Here is a 27,810-nt window from a genome sequence, read left to right as displayed (position 1 = left end):
AGACCTGATCACAAGCAGGGTTTCTCACCCTTGGCACTACTGACATTGCGGACCACGTAATTCTTTGCTGTGAGGGGCTGTCCTGTGCACTGTGGGATGTTTCCCAGCATCCCTGACATCTAACCTCTAGATGCCAGCAGCATCTCCACAGTCATGACAAAAATCACCCCCACTGAACAGCACTGAAATAAAATGTAACATTGTTACCATCCTGGTCTCATTTCTTGACCCAACCCATCATTGTATATTCCTGGATTATCAACTCCCTTTTAATTTTCTACATAATCAAGTCGTTTTCCACAGCCACGTCTTTGCTTGTGTTGACCTCTTGACTTTTGTCGAAGATCCTTCCCACCCTTCTTGAATTGAATAATTCCTCCTCATCTTTTAATACTCTCTCTCTAATTGTTTATCCATCTCCCCCTGCTAATACGTGAAATTCTCGTGGTAAGGGAATGGATCTCACCTGCTTGTGTACGGTACATAAAGCACATTCTAGATGCTTAATGAATCTTTGTTGAATGAATTCATTGCTATGCCCTCAAGGATGTTATGATCATTTACAGGCCAACAAGTGAAATACAGCCATAACTCCCAAGTAACACTAAAAGTGATATGTGGCATAAGAGAAGTGACAACAGTGTTATCAGAGTTCAGATTCAAGAAAAATTCCTTTCCACTTAGTAAACTCACTTGCACAGAACAAAGCAAATGCTGTACGTTGTTAAATCGTGACTCCCCTCTCCGCCCCCAACACAGTCCTATAGTCACAGATCAATAAAGGCCTCACAGACCAGATGCGAGGATGTTGGGGGTTCAAACTGACCCTCACTCCTACCGGAAAGCCAGCCTACAGGTATCAGCAGATTATTTCGATGCTAAGAGCTCAAAGAATATAGAGGCCCAAGCTGTGTGTCTGAGCGAGGCCAGTGCTAAAAGGTACTTTCTGATCTCTTTCTTGCCCAGTCTCTTTAAGATATCGCACCTACTAAGTTTTATTCCTGCTTCTCTGTGTGTCAGGCCTCTCCACCCACAGCAGAGCCAACATCACACGTGTGCACTGACTCGTCTGCAGTGTCCCACCCACTGCACCAATTGTTCCCTGTTTCGAACATCTTCTCTGTCTTCTCCTGGATTTGGCTGTCAGACCCTCACTGACATTGTCCCAGAGCATAACACATAGAAGTCGTTTATCCCTTTCATTACAAAGATGAACTATCTGGGAAGTATTCTGAGAAGACAGGCTGCCTAGTGAGCTAAAGACTCTCAAGACAAAATTGAAGAAAACACACCCATCTCAAATGCAAACAGGCAACCGGGAGATTGGAACTGCCGTGGAGTTGGGCCAAGGTGTTCGGCATGTGGTTCCAGAAAACAATCATCTCCTGGGGTTCAAAGTTCAACAAGCATAAGCTAACACTTAGAAGTCCAGGAACGTGTCATCAGCCACACAAGTGCATTCCTAAAAGGGTCCAGCTGGAACATTCTGCTAGAGCTCTGCGTGTCTGGGTGGTTTACTAAGTTAGTTCCTGTGACACTGTTGTTTGTGTATGTTCCCATTTCCTGACCCCAACTCCCACCAGATGCCTACTCCAAATGTGAATCAAAACTCAGGAGAAACTCAACACAAGTGTATCACACAAAATTCACGCACAGGTAACTTTTATCTCTATGCTTGCTGGTAGCTAATAACACAATAAGAAAAAAATGATACACTTTAAAATAACATTTTTCCCTTCAAATGCCCTAAACCACAGCAAACTCATTATCAAATAAAACTATTCCCAAAAAAGCCAAACAAAACAAAACAAAACAAAACTCTCCCAGCTGCACAGAAGTGAAAATTTCCATTGTACATGGAAACACAGACAGGTCAAGTTGCTTTAGCTGGGGTCAAAATCGTGATCAAAGACTGAAACAAGACTTGGATATTTAAACTCCTAGCTTCACTTAGAACCTGGTGCTCCATGCCCTGCTGGATTTTACCTTAATATAGCTATTGAGTCCAGCCCACATTTAACACCCACTCACAGACGTTACACCAGATAACACTCCTCAACGAAGCTGTGTTCCCAGACCCACATCTTCATACCCACACAGAGACTCCAAGAATCTCAGGCTACAAGGGATCCGAAAAAATCATCCAGCCCAGCCTCTTCATTTAGTAAATTATCACAGTTGTCCAAGCTCACCATCACTCCCCACCAAGGGGAGGTCCAAGCTCACCTCACGATGGAGGGAGCAGACCCCTCCACCATCCGACTCCGTCCATTCCAGATACACAACCTGCTGGTCCACTCTGCCCCTGCTCCCTAGGACCAACGCACAACTTGCCTTTTCTAGAACACACCATACTTCTTCAAACCTCCATAACCATGCAGTCACCTCTCTAGAGCCCACTTCCATTCCTCGTCTGTCTCCCGAATCCAGCTTCAGCAACCGGCTCAAACATCACCACCCCTAGAAGCATTCTCTGACCCTTTCAGAGAGTCTGACCGCCCCTTCCTCCATCATCCCATAACCCTTTTCACACAGTTCATTTCTCATCATGTAAATCTGTGTTGTCTGCACATCTGTTTTCTTTCACTGGAAGGTGAGTTCCTTGAAGACAGGGGCCCTATTTCATTCATTTTTGTCATCTTTGCATGTAGGCTGGCACTCAGGGACCTCTTTACAAAACCAGAGAAATGAAATAAAGAGAAATAGGAAAAAAAAAAAAAGGAGACGGGGCCTAAAGTCAGAAAATTTAAGACATTCGCTCAAGATCACCCAAATGACACGTGGATTCCACATCAGGGGGCACCACTCACACGTCGTCACACAGACCAGGAGGCAAGAAGTCACCTCGCCATCTATACAACATCCCACAGCCATCAGTACATCGTTTCTGGTTCTGAGCATAGTTTCCCACCCACGGTTCTGACTCACTCTGGTGGGGACACTTGCAAATGAAAACAGGCGCACAAGGAGCAGCTGATGAGGGCACTCAGGTGAGCAGTTTAGACAGGAGTCTTCCATGCGAGACGGGTGGGCAGACCTCAGGAGGAAGACAGGCTCCCTTCCCCCAACAGACGCTTCTGGAACCGCATTTCCACCACCAAGCCCCCACCTCTTCACCGTCTAGCATACCAATCCCAAGGACAGTGTCTCTGGGGCCCGTGGGTCTCTCTGCGCCCTCTCCCAGGTTCGGGAAAGCCTCATGACTGGTCACGGCCTCTCCTTGCAAAGAGAGTCAGCCAGGAAACCCAGCCAAGAGATTAGCCAGCTGGCAGCAGCGCCGGGGATAGGCCTGTGTGAGCCCCAAGACCGGCCTCCCTGCACTGGGCAAGGGCCTCCCTGGCCGGGAAGCAGGCTTCCCAGCGACAGCCAGCCTCCTGTGCAAGTGTCAGAGCAATCCCCATCCCCCGGGGCCCAGCCCGGAGGGAGCCGCCCCTCCCCAGCCGCTGCCAATTCGCACCTCATTAGCAACAGCCTCTCCCCAGCGAAGGACCTTCAGAAGTCCCAGACGGAGCACCTCCTTGGTGCTAAATGAACTCTGGGTGTTTGGGGAGAATGGCATCTGAGCTGTCAGGAGAATGAAGTGTCTGAGGGCTGCCCAGAAAACCAGGAGAGCACAGACTCCAGAGAGAAGACCGAGAGAACCACTGTGTCCGGCAGAAACCAGTGGTTCAAGGTTAGGAGGTGCCGGCAATCAAAGGGATATTTGGAAACTTTACTTGTTGGCTGCAAGGCTAATGAGCTGCATGAAGGCAACAAGGCTGAGGCACAATGCCAGGGAAGTACCAGAGGCACCTCCTCTACTTGGATGCTTTAAAAAAAAGGAGGTAAAATGACCTATGCTTCCTTTGGCACAGAGAAAGCTAAGAGAAATGAAACACTTAGGGAACTGATAGAAGCCTTTCAGGAGGAAGATGCACTGAGAACATCAGTGCGTGCTCAAAAACTCTAAAGAAATACCCTCATCTGTCAAGTTTTCTATTGTTCCTCCCGAGGAAAAATAAAGCGAGCACTTCCGACCCCCATGAGGACACCGACACATACCTTTATCCCAGCTCCCTCCGGAAACAAAAGGAAAGGAAATAAAAGACATAATTTCATAAGAAGAAGAAACAGGCACGATGACAGCAAAAGGGATGACGACAAGATTTGGGGGGGCTGGAGAATGAACTGAGCAGAAGTAACCACATGTAGGCAGGGCAGAGAAACCAGGAAATTAAGTGTATTAAGAAGGGAGATGCAGTCAGGAGGTGGAGTCACCCCCAGAGCTCCAGAAAAGGTCAGAAATTTGAGGCACCAAGTACCACTGAAGGGGAGGATGGGAGCGGGGCCCAAAGCCTTTAGGAGGCTGGTTGGAGTCCCAGCCCCAGCCGCCTGGTGGCCACTCCTGCCACGCACAGGCAGGAGACTGGAGATGTAGTTTCTAGAGAAAACCAAACCACAGAGGGACTAGAAACCCCAACCTCAATCGGGTTTGGGTACCAGACCCTCCACTGAAAGCAGACAGAGCAACTGAAAATCTGTACATCGAATAATAAAAATTCCAGCCAGAGAAATAAGAGGAAAGTGGAGCACTCTGCTCTGAGGAAACCGAACAGGAAATATTAATGTTTAGTGTTTCCCCGATAGAACGAACCAGGTCCCCAACCAATCACTCCTTAGTGGAGCTTAATGGTCTAAGAAGTTACATACATAAACACAGGGAGCTTCCTTTCAGCCTTTGGGGGCTGCTCTTTTAATATGACTGGATCATCAGACCTTTGAATAGAGTCTCCAACATGAAAAGAAGATACCAAAAAGAAAAAAAAATTTTTTGAAGAAAACAGAATTAATATGGGGTTAATAAAGCATCCCAAAAATGTCACTAATATCCTCAGAGACAGAAGAAGACATTTAAGCCATGAAACAAGAATGGAGTGTTCTAAAAACGAGCACTAGGAAACAAAAAACAGCTCTTAGAAATGGAAAGTAGGATTGCAAAAAAAACCCTGAAAATCCAACAAAAGAATAGAAAATAAACAAGGAAATGCCCCCAGAGAGCAGATAAAAAGAAAGAACTTTAATATAAAAGAAAATTAGAGGAATAGTCCAGTAGATACAATAGTTTTATGATATAAATTCCAGGAAAAAAGCAGCAGGCAACATGGAGAGAATATAGTCTCCCTTCACCCTCAAAACTAACAGCAGAAAATGTCTTAGAATTCAAAGTTTCCAGACTGAGGAGATCCAAAAAGCCCCCAACACCGTAAATATATGCGCCTTGCTAAGGTCGGCCAGTTCTGAAATTTCTGAACAGTGGATATAGAGAGGAAAACAGAGAGAAAGAAGAGCCCAAAGTGGCTGAGCCTCAGAATGGACCTGGCCTTCCCCACTGCAGCGCGGGACGCAGAGCAGCCACAGGGAAACGCCTTCACTCTGGTGAGGTAGAATTATGTCCAGCCTAGACCTCCAGACCCTGGAAATCTCTCAACCATGTGTGAAGGTAGAAAAAAGCTATTCTCAGACATGACAGGGCTCCAAATATCTACCTCCTGGGCACCCTTTCCCAGGATGTGGCCCACTTCCTGGGAAACTTTTTCAACTCAGTCATCTAAAAACACGATCAAGTTTCCTGGGAAAAAAAGACCCATCCAAGAATGTGGTATTGTTGTTTGTGAAACTGTTGTGCGTTTCACCAAAAAAGGTATAAACCAAAGAGGAAGGAGATGTGAAATCTAGGGACTCTAGCCAACAGGGGGATTCAGCTGTGGGAAACAGCAACGAGAAATCAAGAAAAGGGTAGAGAACAGTCCCAGAGGGGTGAGCTGGCGGAGGGAACCGGGAGGTCTGCCTACGGGAAAAATAATGAAATTGATACATTCCTTGACACATTCAAATGTAATAGAAAATGTATGGTTCTGTTAAGAAGTGTGTGGAAGAATGAGAAATAAGCCCATGCAAAAACATTTTTTAAAATGAGAACAATAACCCGAGAAAGGAAATGTCTTCAATAGCACACCGGGTGGCTCAGCTGTGCCTAAGATTTACAACGCCAATAATATAAGCATTTATGAACAATTTAAACACAATTGTGATCTGAGACTATTAGAAGGATTAGAGAAGGTATACGGGCAAGTGGGAAAAAAGAGAACTAAATCCTCACCTTCACAAAGGAAACAGTCGAGAAAAGTTATAAAACAGCACTCACGGGCACATTATTTATAAACATAAATGCAGCATTCAGAAGAAACAGCTAACACATCAGAGCGGCTTTGGGGAAATGGGAGTATGGGGGAGAAGCAGAGAAGGGAACTGCTGGGCTGTGTTATAACCCCGGGGTTCTAGTGAACTATGAACCGTGTGCTCAACTATGCTCATGGATCACCTTGATTAAACGTGTATTATATTTAAAACTAAGCCAAAAGTTGCCTAATCCTCACAGACCCACATTTGCACATCTCCAGAATGGTGTGCACCCTTAGCAGACAGGAGCTCTGAGCCGTCACGAAGAAGGTGAGTTACCCGAGACATTCACAAGGTCTTCACGCCCCTCCATGGCAGACAGGAGCACGCACGACTCACCGCAGTGGCGGGGCAGCGATATTCTGCATTTATAGAGGACTTTACAGTTTATAGACCGTATACATCACTCCTTTCAGTCTCAACAAACATGCTGTGCAGGAGGAATCACTGGCCTCGCTTTTCAGATGAGAGCCCTGGGCATCAGAGGGAGCGAGGCCTGTCTGAGGGTTGTTAGCAAGTGACAGGTAAACAAGCAAACCCCATTTACACTCACGCACGCACCCCCCCCCACCACATACACACACTGGGGAGCTGGTAGTAGTATTCTCTAATACGATGGACAGGGACACGTGCACAGATTGGGTTTTTAATTTTCCTATACCTTTGTCAATCTAGGGCAGTGGGGAGTAAACATTTGTGAATGAAGGCTACCAGGGAAAACAAAACTGCATCACATTTTTTTCATTGAAAACAAAACTGGCTTCATCGAGTAACACAAAAAGGAACAGGAAGTTCTGCATCTTAAGATGCAGAATCGAACGGAATTAGAACATTGCATGGTAGTCACTACGTTATTAAGAACTATATTTAGTTGAAAAGTAAAGACAGTGTCCTAATCTTAATCCTGAAATTAGTCTGCAGACTGTCCCCACATCAGACAGTTCACATGCGTCTGTGGGCCCAAGGCTGCTCATCACCCCGGGTGGCCGGGAGCCAGGACCCTCCTCCCTCCTGCACGCTAATATTACTCTGATCTCAAAGTTGCTCCCTCTTCCACCCTGTTTTCCATTTATACGAGAAAAATGATGACTTTTCCAAAATGCAGGGCAGCAGCCAGCTCTCAGGCATTGCGATGCGTCGTACATAATGCAGAGTATAAGCTGGACGCTGTCCTAGGCCTTCGGAGCAGGCATGAAGGCCCGGGGACAGAACTGGTCACACGGACTTCCCACCACAGTGCCGCACTCCACTTACTGAAGATTAGGTCTGAAAAGAGTGTGCAGCTTGCAGCTGAGAGCAAATCTCTCCTCGCTGCAAAATTATCTGTGTTTCTATTAACTGGTCCAGCCAATCTCTGTTCATGTAATAGTGTTAAGACAGCAACACAGCCCTGTGACAGGGAACAACATTTAAGCTGCTTGACTACTATCTTCTAATAAATTCAGAACAACTATTTCTCCATTAATTTGTTCAGTGATTTCTAGGTATTAGGATCTGGGGGGAAAAAACCCAAACAACTCGCCACTTCATTCCAGAAATGCCAGTGATGTGATTGGGGGGGGGGGGGTTCTCCAAACAGAGAGAAAGAGCCCGGATCAGAGACAAGCCAAATTCCCAAATGTTCTGTGTCTCTACCTGTTTTGAACTTAGGACAACGTTGTTTAGCTAAGATGTTAATTAATGACGTCAAATCTAACCACTTATTACACTACTTTATGCAAAAAGGAGTTTTGTGTTCAGACTCTGAGGACATCTCACATTCTCCTTCTTCAGTCTGCCCTGAACTTTCATGAGTTTGAGATTTCACCATCCATCCTCTCTCCTCCTTCCTCCTTCCTACTGTCCCAGAGGCAGGAGAGGAGCACGGCTCTGGCCATCATGTCCACTGTCCACTGTCCACTGAAGAGAGAACTGGGTCTCCCTTCTCTCTTCATGCCCTGGGGGAGAGAGGCAAGTTCCCGGCCACTCTGGATGTGGAGTGGCAGGGCCCGGGGGTGGGGGTGGGGTGCCAACGTCTGCAGTAAGGACAGCGGCTCCAGAAGGGGTCCTGGCAATGGAGCCACTGAGAACAAGGGCCTCCCCACTTTTGGTACAGAGCATCACCTCTCTGCTCCCAAACTTCTGATAGCTCTCTCTCAGCTACAAAATCCAAGTCTTCTGACGGTACTCAAGGCCTTCTGTAAAGAACGTGTAACTTACCTTCCTCGCCTGATCTTCCACTGCATATCTCCACGCGCAAAGCAAAATTATTCCACGATCTGCACTGCTGCCCACGTACATCATGTATTTCCACCCACTGAATCCTTTCTCATTCAACTCCCGCTGCCTGGCCTGTTTTCCATACTTGCCCTTCTGTGCCCCATCTCCTCCTTCAAAGTCAATGCTCCAAGAAAACTTCTCCCAATCGGAACTAACCACTCTCCCCTCTTCTGTGTTCCTACAACCCAGACAGGGTCATGTGGTCACTTTAAGTCTGCTCTTTACCTTTGTTTAAGCTGCTGACTAACAAGTAGAGAGTAGACAGAACTCCTAGTAAAGGTCCTTTATGCATGGGTTTCCAGGTGGTGTTTAAAGCTTCCCCTCCTTCAGGAAATTCAAATGATCGATTTCCAGGGCTCTTAAAAAGAGATCAGAAGCCAATGGACTTTGTTTTGAAATTCTGTTTCCAGTGTGCCATTTAGAATTTAGGGTCTGTTTTCTGCATTGAATCAGTGGTATGAACGAAGGCACTCAGCTCTCTACCTAGCTACCTCCTCTTCTTTCTTCAGGGCACATTTAACCATCTCCTGCTCCAGACGATCCTTTTCCATGCCCTTCCTCTGGCCTCCCACACCCTGTCCCCGAACAGCCTTCCATCTTTGTATTTATCTTTCGGTATTGTTACAGGACAATTCATTGCCTCTCTCCCTCACTAGACCATACATTCTTGATAACAGAGATTCTTATTTTTTTATTTCTAGCACTTAGCACAGTATTAGCACCCAGTAGGCCCTCAATACATTTTTTGTTTCCCCAATAAGTTTATAAGCAACTTGAATCAACTTTAAGATAGAAATCAGGTATTACTCAACTTTGGATTCCTCACTGAGAGCTTGAAACAGCGCTTTGCACAGACAGCGACTATTCCATAACTATTCTTATAAAACAGGTAAGCTTTTTATCCAGGGAACTGCTTGTGTTATAAAACATAAGTTAAAAAAAAAAATGTTTCTCCCAGTGCCACTTTTTTCAGTACTTTTTCCTGATTTTCAGTATCAAGACTTCAAAGAAAGCACTCAGTGCGTGGGAGAGCCTCAGAGACCATGAGATTCATGTATTTCATTTCTCATCTTCTAAAGCTTCTCTCCCTTTCCATTTCTCATCATCCTCACAAATTATCTCACTCCCTTTCAGCAGAGGATGCACATTTCTCGGGTTATTTTTAGAACACCCTTGTGTGCAATATTGGCAGTCCAAAGCACCAGAGAGAATTCACACAAACACACAAGGAGTCTCCTGGGGTTTTTGCTTTGTCCTTGAAGCTCTTTTCATCACTTCCTAAGGTCTTTCCTCTAGGACCCAGGTGAGCCACATTAAAGCTTTAAGTCCATGCTTTGACTTCCATGCCTCCCTGGTGAATTTACAATAAATATTTATTGAACATGATGGGAACTAATGTTGAGAATAAAACAGGACATAAGAAGCAATTTCTGTGACATGGGCCGCACCTGAAGCTACATGTCCATACTCCAAGTATCTTCCCTGCGTCCTGGGCCATGCCCTCACCCCCATTTCAGAAATCTACTCAGAGAGAAGCAGTCCAGCTCTTCCCCCACCCTGCTCTCAACCCCCAAACGCAACTAGTACGAGGTGAGCTAAGTATGTTCAGTGACAAAACAGCCATCCCACCCAAAAGTCACAGAACGTGTTCCCTCCTTCACACAGCTGGGTAAGTCTGGCAATGCAGGGGAAGATTCAGTTTACAAAGAAAAGAGGAGACAAAGTCCCCATCTCGACACTTACGGAAATCAGTCACCACTGCAGTGTGGAGGGGAGGAGCACAACGACAAGCAGGATGATGGGGGCCCCCAAGCATGACTTTCCCCTTTTCCCTGTCTGCCATGCTCTCCCCTTCCCAGTCACACCTCTAAAGTATAACCTCTTACTTACGGAACTAGACTTCTTAATTCAAGAACTATGTCATTCAAGGTTGTCCTTTAAGGGTGACTGGCTGGAGGTTTCTGTAGGTTTGATAAATCAGTCCCTTGACACTGATCCCTCAAAGCAGCACAATTCAATAGGACTTTCTGCAGTGATGAAAATGGTCTATACCTGCACTGTCTAATAGGGTGACTACTAGCCCCCGATGGCGACAAAGCATCTTAATGTGTAGCTAGCATGACTGAGGAACTGGATTTCGAATATAGTTTACTTGACTGCTCTTGACTGGCATGTGTTCCTCACGTCCACCATGCAGGAGAGCCCTCCCCGAAACAGCAAAATGCTTTCCTCTGGACAAAAGGCGTGATCTTGTTGACCATCAAATACAGGTTTAGCCAAAGCACAGATGGATTTCTTTATCAGCTCCATGTTGACTCACTAAGAGAAAGTTCACCCAAACCTCTCAGACAAATAGCTTCAGCCGCTTTTAGAAGAGCTGACCACAGGCATTTCTCCATCAGCAGTAGGGTCAAGGGGAGGATAGTGCAGGCATGAGTCTGAAAAACGGAGATAGTAGTAAATAATACTGAAGAGGGAATCTTCCCTTTCTTATTTAGGAAAGAAGAGAAAAATAAAGGTAGGGAGGAAGGAGGAATCCTGAACATTCTAGAGGTGTTTGGTGTCTGAAATAAATATGAAACATGCCAAATAAACATTTAGCCAAGCTGAAATGACAAATCTTAAGTGAAATGTCTGCAACCTAAGCAAAACTCTGGAAATGTCATCAGTAATTTGTTGAATTGGCAGCCTGGAGACCTGGCTTTTGGAATGAGTTTTACAGCAATTGGCCTGCACCCATGCTCATCCATATACTCGTGGCAACCAGTGGCCACAGCAAAGGAACTAAGGCCCCCAGAGCCGTACCTACACTTGTGCAGGCTGTGTCCTGCACTGGGGCATCCAGACAAGGGCCAGGTGGAGACTGAAATCCTGCCTCAGTGCCACCCACTATCGTGTGCTAAATCCTAACTCTTGGCTGACAGAGCTTGGAGGAAGGGAGGATTTTTGTGAATTTGTCCACCCAGACTTGAGACCTGTTTCTAATTCTAACAAAGACACCGTATGTGCCAGTGGTAGCCCTCATTAGACCACATTTTTGGTTTGCTGCTCAATTCTTATAATGAAGGCCATGGCTAAACCAGTACGCTATCAATTTGGGAATAGCCCGAAAAGTGAAGGTGATTGAAAATCACCTTTAGATAAGAAATAAGGGAAGAATAAAAGTGGAGATGGTTTAGTCTAAAGATGAGGGATAAAGAAAAATGTGATATCCAACTTCAAATATCTGAAGACCTATCATACAGAAAAAGGCAGAGGGCTATCCTGAACATCCCCCAGAAGTGAAACTAATGCCAGCAGGTAAAAAGTAAGAATCTACACAGACAAAGAGAACAAAATTATGGTTCCCAGGGCATAAAGGGGGTGGGAAGGGATAAGTTGGGAATTTGAAAATTTGCACCTCTGGAGAAGCAAGATATTAGCTATCTAGATTGTGGTAGTGGTTTCATTGCTGTACACATCTATCAAAATTCATCAAATTGTACATTTGAAATATGTGTGGTTTACTGTATAGGAACCATACCACAATAAAGGTGTTAAAAAATAAAATAAAAATTTTTTAAAAAGTAAAGGAGTCTGTTTTGGACACAACATGAAGGCAGCATGGTATAAGAGGAAAAAATGTGAGCTTTGGGTGACATAGAACTGAGTCTGAATCCTGACTCCATCAATTACTACCTCTTTGACTTGAAGCAAACTGTTTCCCCGCTGTAAGATTCAATGTCCTCATCTGAATATACAAAATAGAAATAACTCAGAGAGTTGGGACAATTAAACAAGAGAACAAAAAAGAGACGCAAAGTACTTAATTCATGCTACATATGCATTAAATGATAATACTTTAATTTTTTTCTGTAACAATTAGAACTCATCAGTGGTAACTCCCTAATGTAGTTAAGAACTCCTGACATAGAAGACATTCACCAGTAGAGGCTGGTGGACCATTTGCAAGGATATTTCATCAGTTAGGTTTTTCTGTTTTGGGGGTTTTCTTAGTTGCAAACAATAAAAACCGACCCTGGTTTAACTTAAACAAAAAGGAATTTCACTGGGAAGATGCTGGATTGTCTACAGTTCAATAAAAAGGCTGGAGATCTGCTCTTGGCATGGACCAGAACCAGGAAGCGCCTTCCCAGGGCACTGCTAATGGAAACGAACAAACTGGCACTTCCTTTGACAGTCCCCTAAGAGGCCAAGCCCAAAGGAGTCCGGTGTCCAAGCTCATGTCACATGCCCTAAGGTGGAGTCAAGGTGGTGAGAGGAAGCCGCCTGCAACAGCTTCCAAAGACCTCACTGGCTTCCCTGGTACAGTGCCGGCACCGTGATGTATGATCCCGCAAGACTGCACACAACAGGGGAAACACAAAGGGAAAACAGGGCACATTTATACATTTACCCTGGGATACGGCGCAGAGAAATGCGGGCGTGCACTAGCCAGGGAGTTCTTCTGGTATTCAAATCACGGCTCCACCGACTGCTGGCTGTGAGGCCCTGAGACATGACTCTGTGCCTCAGTTTCCTCCTCTGTGAAACTAGATTGTAATAACACCTACTTCATAAAGCTGTTGTGAGAATTAACTGAAATAATATATGCAAAGCACTCAGCACAGTTCCTGGCACATACAGTAAGGCCTCAATAAACGTTATTGTTATTATTATTGACACTAGTATTAAAAATGCTGAGCGTACACTACTGAGGACGTCCCAGAGACACTTTTTCTTTTTTTTTAAGGTACATTCCTTTTTATTAAAAAAAAATATATTACTATTTTAAGTGTGAGGGCAAATGTTTACTCCTTTGAGATGAACTTAAGGTTTTCACAAAGCCTATTACCATGTCATAGAATTAAATGGCAGGAAATACTCCAAAATGTAAAGAAAGGTTATCTCTGAATGATGACTTTTTTTTTTCTATTTTATGCTTTTCTGAGTTTTCTAAATTGCTTTATTTTCAACTTATTTTGAAAAATGTCAAACTCATAGAAAGGTTTAACAATAGTAGAGCAAATGTTTATACACTTACACCCTCACCTAGATTAATCAATTGTTAATATTTTGCCACGTATATTCTCATTCTCTCTTGCTCCCTATGTGTGTACACGTACCCCACTCATACTTTTTTTGGTGGAACTATCTGGGAGTAAATTGTGCACATCTTCACTAAGAGCTCTAAGAATTCACTAAGAACAAGGCCGTTCACTTAAATAACCACTGTATATTAAATTTAAGAAATTTATGTCCTGATCTTTTTTATAGTCATTTTCCCTACTAACCTGAAATTCGATCCAAGCCAGATATGCTTTTTCTGAGAGACACTTAGGATCTTGTTCGTCTGTGGTTTCAGGCCGGGACAGAAAGTCAATGACTTTAGTCCTCTTCTCCCTGGTCCTTCTTGACTCAATTTTCCCACGTGGATAATGGGTTCCTAGAACGTCAGAGCTGCTTCACCAAAGCTGTTTCGCGTAATTGTAAAAAGCACACAATGAAATATATGCGAAGCACTAATTGGTGGAGAGATGCTGAAAACAACCACGTTAACGAACCCAGCACCACAGTGGGAATAGCCTTTCACCATTTGTGGGTTCATCCATGTGTTATTTCTTCCGAACATTACTTTTAATTCCTGGAAGAGGCACTTTGCCATAAATGGGAGGGCAATTTACTGGAAGTTAAAGACCAGCTTCCAAGCATCCCATCCACTCCCAGGAAGAGGTATCTTCCCTCCCAGGGCTTGGCAAAAGGGATGAAGGGAATGGTGGTGTGCAGCACACTCTTAGAAGACAACAAAGTCAACTCCCGGGAAGTAGCTCTTTGGAGACAAGACATTTGTCTAGATACATACAAATAAGCTGGAACAGAGACGGCAGAGATGCCTGAAAAGGTGGGACCACAGGCTTCCACTCATAGCCTTAAAGATACTGCAACCAGAAAAAAATAAATCACAGACAGCTTTGTACTTTGACATCTCCCCTTTACACACATACCTATAAGGACATTCAATGCATATCTTACTCTATATCCATACCTTCTTCCTGTTAAACTCCATGACTTACATTAAACTTGTACAGTAATTTCTTTCGTCTTCTATTTTAATGTTTTTATTAAAAACATTTATTCTTACTACCAATGGGATACATGGCAATTGTGGAAAATTTAGAAAATACTAAAAAGTTTAAAGCAATGAAACACTACCCATCATTTGCCTTTTGTGTTCATTTTTAAAAGCCTTGAGTTGCCAACAAAATCTCAATACAATGAAATCTTGGCCACAGTCCAACTCCTTAGCTACAACCAAATTTTGCTCTATGCCATATTACTTCAAAAAACAGAATTCCCAACTCGCCAGAGTATTCCATTAAGATGTTACCACTTCATGTCAAATATGGCCTCAAAAAACATACCTGTTCAGCAGTCGTGTTTTCTGGAGATACTTCCCAATCCTTAAAACTGCTGCTCACTCTTAGTCCCAGGACATGGGATTTTGGCTATCAGGTGATCAGCTCTACTGAATTTTCTCCATATATTCAACAAATGCGTTAAGGTGCCCCTATTCCTTCCAAAATCACTGAGCCACAGGAACATATGCTATATGGAGACGTGAAATGCAGTTGCTGTAAAAATGAAATGCTATTCTTGGAATACCTATGTCATTACTTGAGCCGAATCTCCCTTACAATGAAATGGCTGCTGCTTAGCAACTAATGCAAAGGAAGCACCTGAACCGTTCTCTAGCTTTTTTCCCCGGTAGGAGGGGTATTAAACATACACCACCACGCTGGTGGCTTCACTGTGTGACCCTCCTGGTCAATGCAGCATGGATGTGGTATGCCAACCAGTGATGGAATCCAACTTTGTTCATTGTGATTAACAACTGAGATAAATTCAAGTAAATAAAATTAATGAACAGGAAATGCTGAGAACTATCTTTCCAAAGAGCGGGCCAAGGAGGCAGTGCCCTGAAGTGAAGGGAACATGGACTTCAGACCCAAAAACTAGACTAAGCCTGGGGGTGCCCCTCACTGGCATGTGGCTTTGGGGCAGGCACTCAGCAGCCATGCCTATTCCCTGAACTGTACACGGGCTCTGAAAACAAGACCTGCTCTAGTTGTTGCCTAAGACTGTTTCAAGGGTAAAATTAGATTAATTATGTGAAAGTAGGTTTCTAAAAGCGACACATACATTTTTATTATGACTACCTAAATTTAGTCAGTATTAACAATTTAAGAAATCTCCAGAAATTTGTCCTTTGTGAAAAAAAAATTCCTTAGATTTTGTTATAATTCTGCACTGGCTCATAGAAAGCTTCTGTTTTAATCTTTAAATAGCTTTGACGTTTATTTTTGAACTAGAGATTTATTTTGCTAAGAAATTCTGCAGGTTTTCTTCAAATGTGAAAGAATGACTCAGGTTTTTTAAATGATGCTTTGGAACTTTCTAGGTGTCTATACCTACACACATGAACATATACTTATGAATTATGAAAAATGCTGTTATGGAGAAACGTAGATTACAAGTACTTGCAGCCTGAATATGCCCTTCAGTCAAAAGTGAAAGATTCAACTCTTCTTAGACTATTTAAAAAAGAAAATCAAATGGTACCTACTATGCCATTTCAGCCACACAAAGTGCACATAAATTGGTCCTACCTACTTCACTGGACCCCAAGCCGTCATACTATTACCCACCTCCCTTCAAGTTCACTCTGATTACAGCAAGTCACAAGGTCTTGTACTAGAGGCAGAATTGGAAGCAAGGAGAACCGGGCTATTATCCCTGCAAATCATTTCCTGACCCCAGGAAACTGGACTTATGCCCCCATTCGTGCAATGGAAAATTCATATAGCTTTAAAAAGAACCTCCGAGGAGAGCTCAATCTTGGCCTTCTAACAGTGGCCAGTAGCAGGGAGCTATTCACAGAGCTGAGTCTATGCTTGAACAGGAAAGGAATTCTTGTTCTCAGCCAGTCACCCTTGATTAAGACCTTTCTTCCTTGTCCTGTGTTAGGACTGGCCGGGCCCACTAAGATGCACCCAGCTCTCTCCTCTATTTAGGTCTAAGAAACTACCAGACGGTGGAAACAGGGCTATCTGCACACAGAAAACGGGAAAGGGTAAAGAAGAACCAAGGGGAAAACTGCGTTAGGGAAGCAATAAACAAAACGGACACAGATCTGAACTCTGCCATTCACCCGGTTTTGTGACCTCAGGCAAGTTGCTTGAACTCTAAGCCCCAGTGTCCTTATTTATAAAATGGAAATAACAATAGTCCCACTTAACTGAGGGTTAAATGAAATACTAGGTATAAAATGTTTAGCAGCTCTTGACATAGATTAAGCATTTAATAATCAGTAACTTACAATGATTAATATTCACAAATAGGTAGATAAGCAAATTTACACTTGCAGTGCAAATCTGAGCCAAGAAAAAGCCTTTCCTTCCCTTAGAACTTTGGAAGTACCCAGGCTGCCTTTGTGGCTTCAGGGAACAGTCCATCAGAGACCACTGGGCAGGCCAAGAACAGTGATGCCTGTTGCCTTCTGGTCCTTGGGAGAAAAGGCAGGGTGGGCCAGAGAGGTAGGTGGCCCCATGGGCGTTCACTTTGCCGGGGAATTCTGTGCTCTGCTGCTTCTGGGGTTCAAGGTTCTTCTGCTTCCTGTCTGACTTCAGATGCTGAGAACAGTGCTTCCACTGGAGAGAGACACAAATATGCCCCAGCTTCTTGACTGAGAGGGGGCCAATTTAAAAGGAAGAAAATGTTTTAAATCAGGCTCTCTTCTCAAAAACCTCTCCAGGGTGTGGCCTCTGTCAGAGATTGCCTCAAACCCTGTCACATACATTAGAACAGCGATGAGAATACACTCCTTTCTGTTTGAAGAATGTTCCAGAAGTTTGTCTGGAAGTGAAACATGGAACCCTTTCCAACTGCTCCACTTAAGCTTAAGAAAGGTCCTTTTTTTTTTTTTTTAAATCTTTAAACAAATTGCTTTGAAAGTATTTTTAAAACAAAAATTTACTTTCCCAAAGAATGTTGACAGCTTATATACAAAGGAATGACACATTTAAAAATGTTCTGGGGCCCTTGCAAGAAGTCTATTTTCTGGCTATTTCCTGAAGAGCTACATGATACACAAAAGCAACCAAACTGCCTTTTCTTTGGGTTTTGAAAAAAAAAAAAAAAATGGATTTACTCCCTCGATACTTACCTCACAATCCTGAGCCAGTTCTATTTGTTCAACAAATTTCTAATAATCTTCTAAAATTTAAAAAAAGATAAATTCTGTTGTTTGGTCTGGCTGACATAATGGACGGAACATCCCAGAAGGCCGAGCCTTCCGTCTCTGAAATAATCAGGACAGGTAGCACCTAGGAAGCTTTTTCCTCTGATTGCCAGGACGCGGCAGCCAGCCACTGTCCACACACACAAAGAAGACATCACCGAGTCAGGCCAGAAGAGAAACAGCCTCTGTCCTGGGGTCCCTGGTGACAACTCTGGTTCTAGAAGCCCTGTCTTTATCTACTTATCTATTCCTGACACTGGGAAGCTCCGAGACGCCAGTTACCGTGTGGACGGCCAGGGGCCGTGGGGGCCCCTGCTCCCCGATTGTGCTGCACGCTGTGCCTATCTTCTCCGACTTTGGCCTTCTGCCTGAGCCGATTTCCAGAGCACCCAGAAGCAGCTTTCTCCTCTTCATATCCTCTAGTAAAAGTGAACTATTCTTTAAGAAGTTGTGAAAGGAAAAGTACCTATTCTGTACCTTCATGAGAGCCAAAACCTGTAAGTTGTGTTTCCAAAGCTTATATCTACCTCATTTTCATATTATTGGAATAATTTTATCACTAGCTGCCAACATTTGATGACTGTTTAATGATTTGAAGAATAATAAATGAAATCAGCTCTTTAACAGGACTTAAGCATGGATGGCACCACCCTAACACACACATGCATAGCGCTTCCTTTGTGATGGGGGCATTATCGGTATCAACCTTCCAGCCGTCGTACAAGGTAGGTGCTAGTGTCATTATCATTGGACAGGGACACTACAGCACTGAGGGGTTAAGAAACCTGCCCATGACCCCACAGCAGGCAGAGGTAGAGGACTGAACCCAGGAGGCAGGGCTTCAGAGCGAGGGCTCTTAACCACTACTCTACTCTGTCTCTCATATAATTGAAGAGTAAGAATAATGAGATTTGACTGCAGTTTCCATTACTACCGTTTTAAGCTTTGAATGTTTCCCACCTCCCTCCGCTTAACTTGGGACTGGTTCCTTATCAGAGTATTATATATGAGTCTCAAAATCGAAGGGCGGTTCTCCACTTGAGCACAACCCGTGGAGATTAGGCACAAGAACTACAGAAGTCCACATCTAAAAGCTGTTGCCTCTAAAAAAACAGGATTTGCTCCATTTCAAAGGCACACAAAGTCTCAGGGCTGGAAGGAAAGAACATTAAAAGTAACCTGCAAAGACCCTTCTTCCCACCTCTACCCAACCACAGCCCCCTCCCTCAGCCAACACACACCCACCTGACCGTTTGATGTTTTCCTAAAATTACCCAAACAGTGCCGATGCTACCTTGTCTCAAACACTGGATGTCAGGGAGCTCACCAGCCATTCTTCAAGAGCTTGATGTGGCATGTGAATAAAAAGTAACCAGTACTTTTTCAAAGACTTTGTTATTAAACAAGATAAAAACAAAATAAAGGTTTCAAGTCATGAAATTGACTGAGGAATTCTTCCTAAAATAACTTTTGCACCAAAGTCAATCAGATGAGTTGCAAGGAGAGACTGAGTGAGGTAATAGAGATCACAGGCCAGAGGTGTAACCCCGGGCTGGCAGGGTGCCAGGCCGGGGTGCTGGGTGGGGCAGACTCCAGGAGCAGAGGGAGCCACCTTTCTGCACTTCCAAGTTCTACTCACAGAAGGAAATGTCAACAGAAAGTTCCCTGAGGAGAAAATCAATGATGCCCCTTGGAAAGGGATGAGACAGACAGAGCTGGAGAGCTAATTAGTGCCACTCGGAAGGCAAATTAAGGCCTTTTCTCTGACAAGCTGCAAATAGCTGGTTAAGTAAGAGACTCTGCCACCCTGCTCCAGCGGCCAACAGCTGGCTGAATGGCTGATGCAGGTAGTCACAAAGGAAGCTGTAAACAGAAACAGTCCTGGGCTGCTGGACAAGGTGTAAATGAGAAAAAGGCAGACCTTTCTCCGAGTAGAAAGGAAAAATCCCAGTTGCGATGGACAGGGAATGAAGAACACAGTAGTTTATTTAAAGAAGGCAATTAAATGCATTCATTCAATAAATATTTATCCAACACCTACTGAGCAATAAGAACAAGATTCAGAGATTCGAATGATAAGGTGCAATTTCTGTCCTCAAAGGAGCTAACAACTTAGCGGGGGATAATAAGTCATTTAAAGTCAACTCTGTGCAAGGCACTGTGCTGAGCCCTCGACTTAAAGTAACTCATTCAATTCCCATAACAAGCCTCGGAGAGTGATTGGTATCACTATGACCCCATTCTAGAGATGAATATGATGAGCCTCAGAGGAGCGACATAACACGCCCAAGACCAGCTGGAATGCGCCAGGCTCAGATCCTAGTCTAATTCCCAGAACAGAAAATTACAATTCAGTCTTAGCACAGATGTTTGACAGCACCACGTAAGGACAGGCCGTTCACCTACCACAGTTAAGTGGACCCTTTCGAGTTCCAGCCTAAGGACAAGTTTGTCTGAAGAACAAGCCAGAATGAATTATGGGAGCGTTATGTGCAAACAGACATAGCTTGGCGTTTTTATTTCTTTAATCTTCTACACTGCATTGGTTTGTTATGCCTTGCAATACGCAGAACATTCCAACCAGTTCAAACGATTCCAATAGTTCAAACAGTTCCAACCAGTTTAAACAATTTCAAATTAGTCCATTTTTATAGTTCTTCTGAGCAACTTCAATTTCAAGGGAGCATAATTGACCTAACAGCGTAGATTTTGCTTTGCTCCTTACCTCCTCCCTCAGTCATCCATTCACATACCAGCTTTAATGCAGTGACCACTATCCTCACTGCAACCACAGGGTCTCAGAAAAAAAACCAATTAGGATCAGCGTTTCCAATGCAAACTCGTGTGAGAAAGCAAATGTCACAGCCCAACATGTAGACAAGGGTCCTTCCAGATGCTTCTGGTCTCAGAGTGAGTGCCTCTGAACCCACTTCAAGGACACCTCAAGGTTGGGGAAGGAATGGGTATCCCAGATCCCAGCCCAGAAAAGCATGGAAGGTGCAGCTCACCTGGGCCCTCATTCAGAGTCCTCATCTTCTCAGATTAGAGAGTAAAGAGTTCCAAACTGCCAGCTCTAGTCCAGCTCAATCTGACGCTACAAGCAATGCCGCTGCTGCCACAGCAGAAACGAGTATCAGCAAAGCCCCCGTCAGCGTCCTCATCCCCTGGTGCCACAGGACCCAGAGCTGTCACCCTCCCATGTAAACACCAAGCTGACAAAAGATGAATTAGAGTAGATTAGGTACTCTGGACAGTGGTTCAAGCACAGTCTTGCCTAGTGTGTGTCCCGATTGAGAAAGTCTACACTTAGCCAAGTCCTCAGTAATTACTGTGGAAAGAAATATCAAATTAGAACCAAGGTTTTTATCTGATCCTAAAATCTCTAAATACCAAGCAAAGGCATAAAACAGACTAAAACATAAAATAAATAAAACTGATTTACCAAGGAGGATGATGCACACTGACATTCAGCAAAAGAAAACTTCCCCCCATACACTACTGATTCCCATGCAAGGAAGGACAATGTCCGTTCTCTCCCACTTGGCTTTCAACACCCCAACAGTCTTTCCCATAATCACAGTCTTGCGTTGCAGGACAATACACAAAACGGAAATGCCATGTGCTTCTCCACCTGTAAAGAATAACAGTCCCTTCTTACCTCGTAGCATAAACTAAGGAGTTCAATGCTCTTTGCTGCTATTTTTATCTCATACCAAAAACTCTCTTTAAGGAGGCTCTGGTCCTACCATCATGGTTTATAAGGAGAGAAACTGAAGCACAGGCATCAACACCTCATAGGTAATGGTAACTGTCCAGTCCTCCTTACAAGCAAAATCACACTCCATCATGTATTCTGTGCGGCTCAAAGAGGCACAGACAGGCCAGCTCTTCACTGGATCTAGGTTCACCTACACAACACCTGCATAGTTTTTATTAAAAGGCGTATAAAACTCAAACATGGGTATGTTCGTAGAGATGGCAGGTGTCATGTAGGTGGTTTTGCTCTCAGAAGCAAAACCAATACATTTCCTGGTGATCATGAATTTATATTCATTTCTGTTTCTGAAAGAGTAGAGGAGCTCCTTAAAATTACATAGCCAAAGGAACACAGTCCGAAGAGTAACGTATACAAGAGGTAACAAATAATGACCTGTGGTACATACGGAAGAGGTGAAAGGACTGCTCACAGTGCACACAAACATGTGAACACAGACACACAAGGAAAGAGCTCAAACCAGAAGTGAGGGTTTAGGGAAGCATGATGTGGTCTAAAGAGAATGTCATTTAGAATCAGATCTGGGCTTAAATGCTGCCTCCTGTCCAAGCTCCAGCCTCAGGTTCATTTCCTATAAAATCGTAATAACCATAATCACATCATAAGACTGTCATGATGAGTAAATAAGACATAGCATACAGTAATACTCAGCACAGTGCCCTGGACACAGAAAACAACGAACATCAGCTGCCTTCTCCTTCCTCTCCCCTGTGTGTTTCTAAAAGATTTTTTTTTTAATTTTTACTGACTTAAATGGGAATTCTTACAGTGGTTAAAAAAAAACAGTTCCTACACATTATAGAGTCATTGGCACATATGTATCTGTTGCAGTGCCATAATTTGCAAAGAAAAAGGAAGTAGTAATTTCAAGAGAAAAGTACCAGCTCACTTGCACTGCCTTCTGAAACCTTCAGCTTCACGGTCTACAGAGACTCTCTGCTCTAGGGGAGCAGAATCCGAAATAAAGGAAAAATTCTCATGGGAGAAATGGCTCCCAAAAAAGGAATGAGAAGATAATGAGGGGAAATCGAGGGGTATATAAAGGAGTTTATTTTACTTAACAAAGTAAAAGTCAAGCAAAATGAATAATCTGCCTCCAGAAACGGTTATTTAAAGGTTTTTTTGTAAAGGGCTCTGGTTCCTAAAAAGACAGGAGTCATTGCATATGCCCACCCACTCCTCATTTATTTTTAAACCCCAGCTTATATGTTCCTTAGCAACAGAAGGAGCAGATGAGACCCCCCTACACAGACGCACGCGCACACCCTCTCCCCAAGCCCCCTTCTTCTTTCCTGTCAAGTGTCACTCTGCAAATATCCATGTTCTTCAAAAGACATTCTTGACCACTTGCAAATCTCTTCTTCTCCACCTCAAATGGTCCTCCCTCCACAGCAGCCATTCTTCACACCCTACCTGAACCCTGATTCCATTCTGTGAAGTCCTTCTGACCCCTCTCCATTAACTTGCACCAGTCACCATCCTGGGTGCCCCCCAGAAGTGAGGTGGTGAGTTCCTCACTGAGGAGCCAAAGCCAAACTCCAAGTCAAAGCTGTTATTTCCTTACAGATCATTCATTAACCCACCAGGGAAATGGCCAGGCCCAGCCACATCTGAGTCCAGCATGAATGGCTGCCATGGTGACGGGGTGGACTCTAAAAAAAACCATCATCATCATCATCATCCACCGGAGGCACTCTCCAGGTTGCCCAGGACAAACACTTGCCAGATGAAATCCCTACCTTTTCTGTCTTTCCTCTGACTTTGGGACTGCCTGGCCTTGTTTGGCTGGGCATGGCTTATGAGTTCAAAGATCAATTTTTTAGCCTTTGGGAGAAAAAACTAAGCAGCAATCCTTAGCTGTTAGTGTGTTTGTGCATTGCCTGAGGAGCCTGTTACAAACTCCCACCCACAGAGACTTTGATTTTGTGAGCCTGGGGTGGTGGGCATTTTTAACCAGCCACCTGAGGTGATGCTGAAGCAGGAAGTTTCTTGATTTGGAGACTGTTAAGGCTTTTTTTAAAAGGAAATGATGTTCACAAAGTAGGATCTCCCTCTATGGATTGTAAGGCAGATGCAACGTTATTATTTCTCTAGAGAAAAACACTGTGTCTGGGTCCACATCCACATTTGTATGTGTACACCCTTACACACGCACGTGTAAGTGTGCAATCCAGAAAGCCACAGCCCCACCAGTACCCATGTCCGACACAGAGGCTCTGGGAATGACCCCTGCAAGAGGAGAGCTGAAATGATTTCCCTTGCAAACCCTGGCTCTGTAGCCCTAGCCAGTGAGGAGTCTGATGAATACCAATGACACAGGAACGTTTGTTTGCCGGGCCCAGGAGCCCAGACCCACAATGCGATTCACGTAACCAGCCACCCCCACCCCTGTCCAACTTGCAGCTCCTAAATTAGGCTGAATATGGTCCCTGGTCCCCGAAGGGCCAGACAGGCCATCATAACTAGGAAGTAGAGCTGCCTGTGTCCTAGCATGCCTCCCTAGAGTTACCTTACTCTCCACTGCCTGTCTATTTTTAGAAACCAAAAATATAAAGAGAAAGGTCCACTTTGTCCTGATCTACACGAGTAACTTAAAAGAGCAAGTCAGGTGGGAAACTCCCTCAACGCACAGTGAACAAAATGCACACCGCGGACGAAGCAGCAACACCCTCCCCGGGAAGACCATTTCGGAGTCGTCAGAAGCCACCCCTTAGACACAAAACACATGCCCTAGTGACCGGGGCCTCCAGTCCAGGCCATGCCTACGGGGATCCCAGTGACTCACACACACGCCCCCAGAAATACAACACACACCCTCACAAACCCACACACCTCTGTCATCTGCTTTTGCTTACATAACAGCACATGGTGTGACAGGCTTAATACTTTATATGGGTTTGGCCAACTCAAAAGGAGGAGGGTCACAGGAATGCTTTTACTGACCCCTTTTCAAGAAATACTCTGAGCCTGAGCAAGTGCAAATCTTTGCACTTTTTATCACCTCAACTTTTAAAATGAACAAGCAATAAGGGTAGTCTCCAAAACTCTTCAAACCTGTCAGTATCTTTATTCTTGCCTGAGGATGAGGGGTAGGGGGGAGCAGAGAACCCACTGAATCCTCATTTCTCATTTTTGAATCCTGACACAATTCGGGGTAGTCCTTTATCGTCATTTGGTGGTCATTCATCCCACACTGTCCTTGTCTTGCAACTATGTCCATCCCAGGGGCAAGCATGGCCCCATTCTCACCCTCACTCCTTGCTTGCCAGCAGGCTCCCCAAGAAATCTTTCTGGGCACACCCGGGAGAGAGGGAGAGGGCACGTGTACGTGTGACCCGATCCCCCTGCACCTCAGCCTGCTGCGTATCTACAGACACGGATTCACAACGACTCTTCCCTAATGGGGGATTTCGATGCAGGTCTAACTTCCGTAAGGATTTCTCTTCAGGATATAGCGCTGTTCTTCCTGCCTGCCTTTGCTCTGAAGCACTCAAGTTAGTACCAAAGGTTCATCCAGTGAAATCTGGAAGGCAGGGGGAGTGATCGAGGGTGACACCGACTTAGGGACAACTTTGAGGACTTCTCTCAAGAAAACCTGGCGTCTCTGTATGTGCCCTCCCTTTTCCCCCGACCCCGCACGCATTTTTATTGTTGTTCTGACCTCAGGGACCCAGGCTTGTCTCCTGCTGGGGCGGAGGGAGGGGGAACACCAGGCGCACGTAGCTTCCCTTCAGCCCAGAATGAAGGGATAAGAAGTGAATATACATCCCCACAAAGGGGGATGGGGGAGAAGCAGAGAGAGGGGGAGGGAGGGAAAGAGGAAGAGAGTGAAAGAGAGAGTCTCAGAGCCAGCCAGGTGCCCCCGAGTCTGTGGAAGCGCCTCTCCGACGGCGCAGAGCGGCTCTCGCGCCTCGCGGCGGCACCTGTCTCCGGGCTGCCTGGGCTCGCGCGCCTACCTGTACGAGACCTGCTTCCGGAAAGTTAAGTTCCTCAGCTTCTCCTCCAGCGCCTCGTCCTTCTCCTTCGGGCCCGCGGTCGCAGGCTCGTCCAGGGCAGCAGCCCCCGCCGCCGCCGCTGCCGCCGCCGCTGCTCCAGCGCCCCTCGGGTCCGCGCCGCCCTCGGCGCCCAGGCAGCAGCTCCCGGCGCCGCTTCCGCTGCCGCTGCTGCCGCCCGTCGCCCCCTTCTCCTCTCCCGCCGAGGAGCTGGGGTTCATGGCGACCGCTCCGGCGGCCGCGGAGGGAGCCGAGGCGGCGCCGCTGCAGAGGCCGGGCCGGCGGACGGCGCTGACGGCGGCCGGGACCACAGGAGGGCGAGCAGGTCCGCGCGCGGCTGGCAGGGGCGACAAATGGCAGCCCCTTCCCGCAGCATCCATCCGCGGCGTCCCCGCACCGGGGCATTGTGGGAAACTCCGTGCCTCCACTCCCCCTCCCTGACCAATCAGAGGCCACCTCCCTCCGTCTCCCCTCTCCCTCCCGCCTGCAAACCCGCGCCCTCCCGCCCCCCTGGCCTTTTCCTAAATCGAGAGCACGAGCCAGGGACAAACCTGAACTCTGCCTTGAGGCGCCAGGTCGCCAGAGAGGTGGACAGAAGGGAAGGGATGTGGAGCCGCCGGGCTGGGGGCGCTGGGCGCGGACACAGGCAGCAGGAGAGGAGAGCGCCAGAGGGAAACTCAGAGGAAAGCGTGCCGCGCCCCGATTAATACACGAGGAAGTCGAGACCAGGAAGGAAGAGGTGCACTGCCCAGGCGACCCGCCCGGGAGCCATACCGCCCACCTTGGTCCCTGTACCCTGATGCCGGATGCCCGGGGCAGCGTTTTCCCCACCACAGCTCCCCGGCCATGCAGAGCTGGAGCCTGGCAAAATCCGCCCTACGCGGGAAAGGAGGGGAATGCAGCGGGAGCGTGGTTGGAGCGAACCTGGGAGACAGTTCGTGCGCAGGGTATATTAAGGGGTGAGGAGGAGGTCAAGTTTAGGATGCGGGAGAAGCGCCTTCCTCCTCTCTCAGGGGCCTCTGTATCCCTGAATCCTCCAGCCCAGCGCCTTCCTTACACATAAAAGGCGCTTTCTAAACAGCTTATAATAGATTGAACCGGATCACAAGGCCCCTCAGTGAAGTAGAAAGACTGGAGAATCCAGGAGGCAGAGTGAGGACGCGATTGCTGGGTGCTGCTGCCGCGTCACAGCAGGGAGGAGAGGACGAGCTCGCCCGAGGAGGGGCTTCCAACCTCTCCGGACCCCACTGCTGAAACACAAATAAGCTTGCAGTCAGTATCTGCAGATTTAATTGTCCACCGGACTTCTGGTTTTGTTTCTCAGATTATAAAAAACTCTGTGAGGTTTGAATGATGTGCTACAAAGTGTGAGACAGTTTTCCAAATTAGGAATTTCCACTCAAGAATTACTGCTGTCAACCAACACGATTAAGATTTATACTTAAGGCTAAGTGTAGTAACCAAGATAGATGCGTCCAAAGACGTGCCAGGAGAGAACCAGACCAGTGAAGAATTTCAGGTCGGTGTTGCACGACCCCAAACTAGTTGCTTTGGTTTTTTTTTTTTTTACCCCCTTTATTTTCTCATGACTAGAATTAGGAGATTGAACAAAATACCTCAGATCTCTCCCAACTCACATTCTGTAACTCTCTTCATATGTACCTTATAATAAGCCAATGGTCAGGGCTTATTACAGATACAAGAATATCTAGTGTGTGGCTAATACCAAGGAAATGTTATCTTACCTGAATTACCAGACAGCTTCCTAACTGCTCCTCGTACCTCTTCCAGTCAATTCTCTAGCTCGACCTCCAAGATATTTCTGGTAAGTTATCCTCTACCTGAAAGTCTTCCAATTACATCATATTGTCATTAGGGCAAAGTTCAAACAACCTCTTAATTGATTTTCAAGGCCACGTTAGTGGGTGGTGTACCAGCCTTGCCACTTCCCCTCCATACCATCCTGAGAGTGCTGCTCTGAACTGGACTATGTACAAGTCCCAGATGCTCTCTCCCCTCTCTGCTCCCATCTTTGCATGCATGGGTCCACTACCTCCTTTTCCTTGCTCCTCTCATCCCTAATACTAGCCTGACTAACTACTACACCACCATCGGATTACAATTTCCATGTCTCCCCTCTCCCCCCACAAGCTTCCATTGATATCCTTCTGGACTTGATGGGTATACTTGCAGCAGGTATCTGTTCAGCACATTATACTAAACTGACCATTGTAACTGTTGGTCACTTGTCTGTTTCTCCCACATGTATGTGGAGGCTATATGTTCTT

At 45.6% G+C, this 27,810-nt stretch overlaps 1 protein-coding gene across 2 annotated transcripts in view; it reads right to left on the bottom strand.

The window, feature by feature from the left end:
* The window catches only part of DGKI (diacylglycerol kinase iota), a 395,126-nt gene extending 369,224 nt beyond the window's left edge, over positions 1–25,902 (bottom strand). For both annotated transcript variants that reach the window (XM_064487331.1, XM_031455444.2), the window contains exon 1: positions 25,487–25,902. In XM_064487331.1, the coding sequence (XP_064343401.1) occupies positions 25,487–25,902 (416 nt within the window). The remainder of the gene's footprint in view (positions 1–25,486) is intronic.
* Positions 25,903–27,810: the final 1,908 nt, after the last annotated feature.

This window comes from Camelus dromedarius, chromosome 7 (assembly GCF_036321535.1).
Source record: "Camelus dromedarius isolate mCamDro1 chromosome 7, mCamDro1.pat, whole genome shotgun sequence".
NCBI classification, from domain to species: Eukaryota; Metazoa; Chordata; class Mammalia; order Artiodactyla; family Camelidae; genus Camelus; species Camelus dromedarius.
This window is presented reverse-complemented; position numbering and strand designations above follow the sequence as displayed.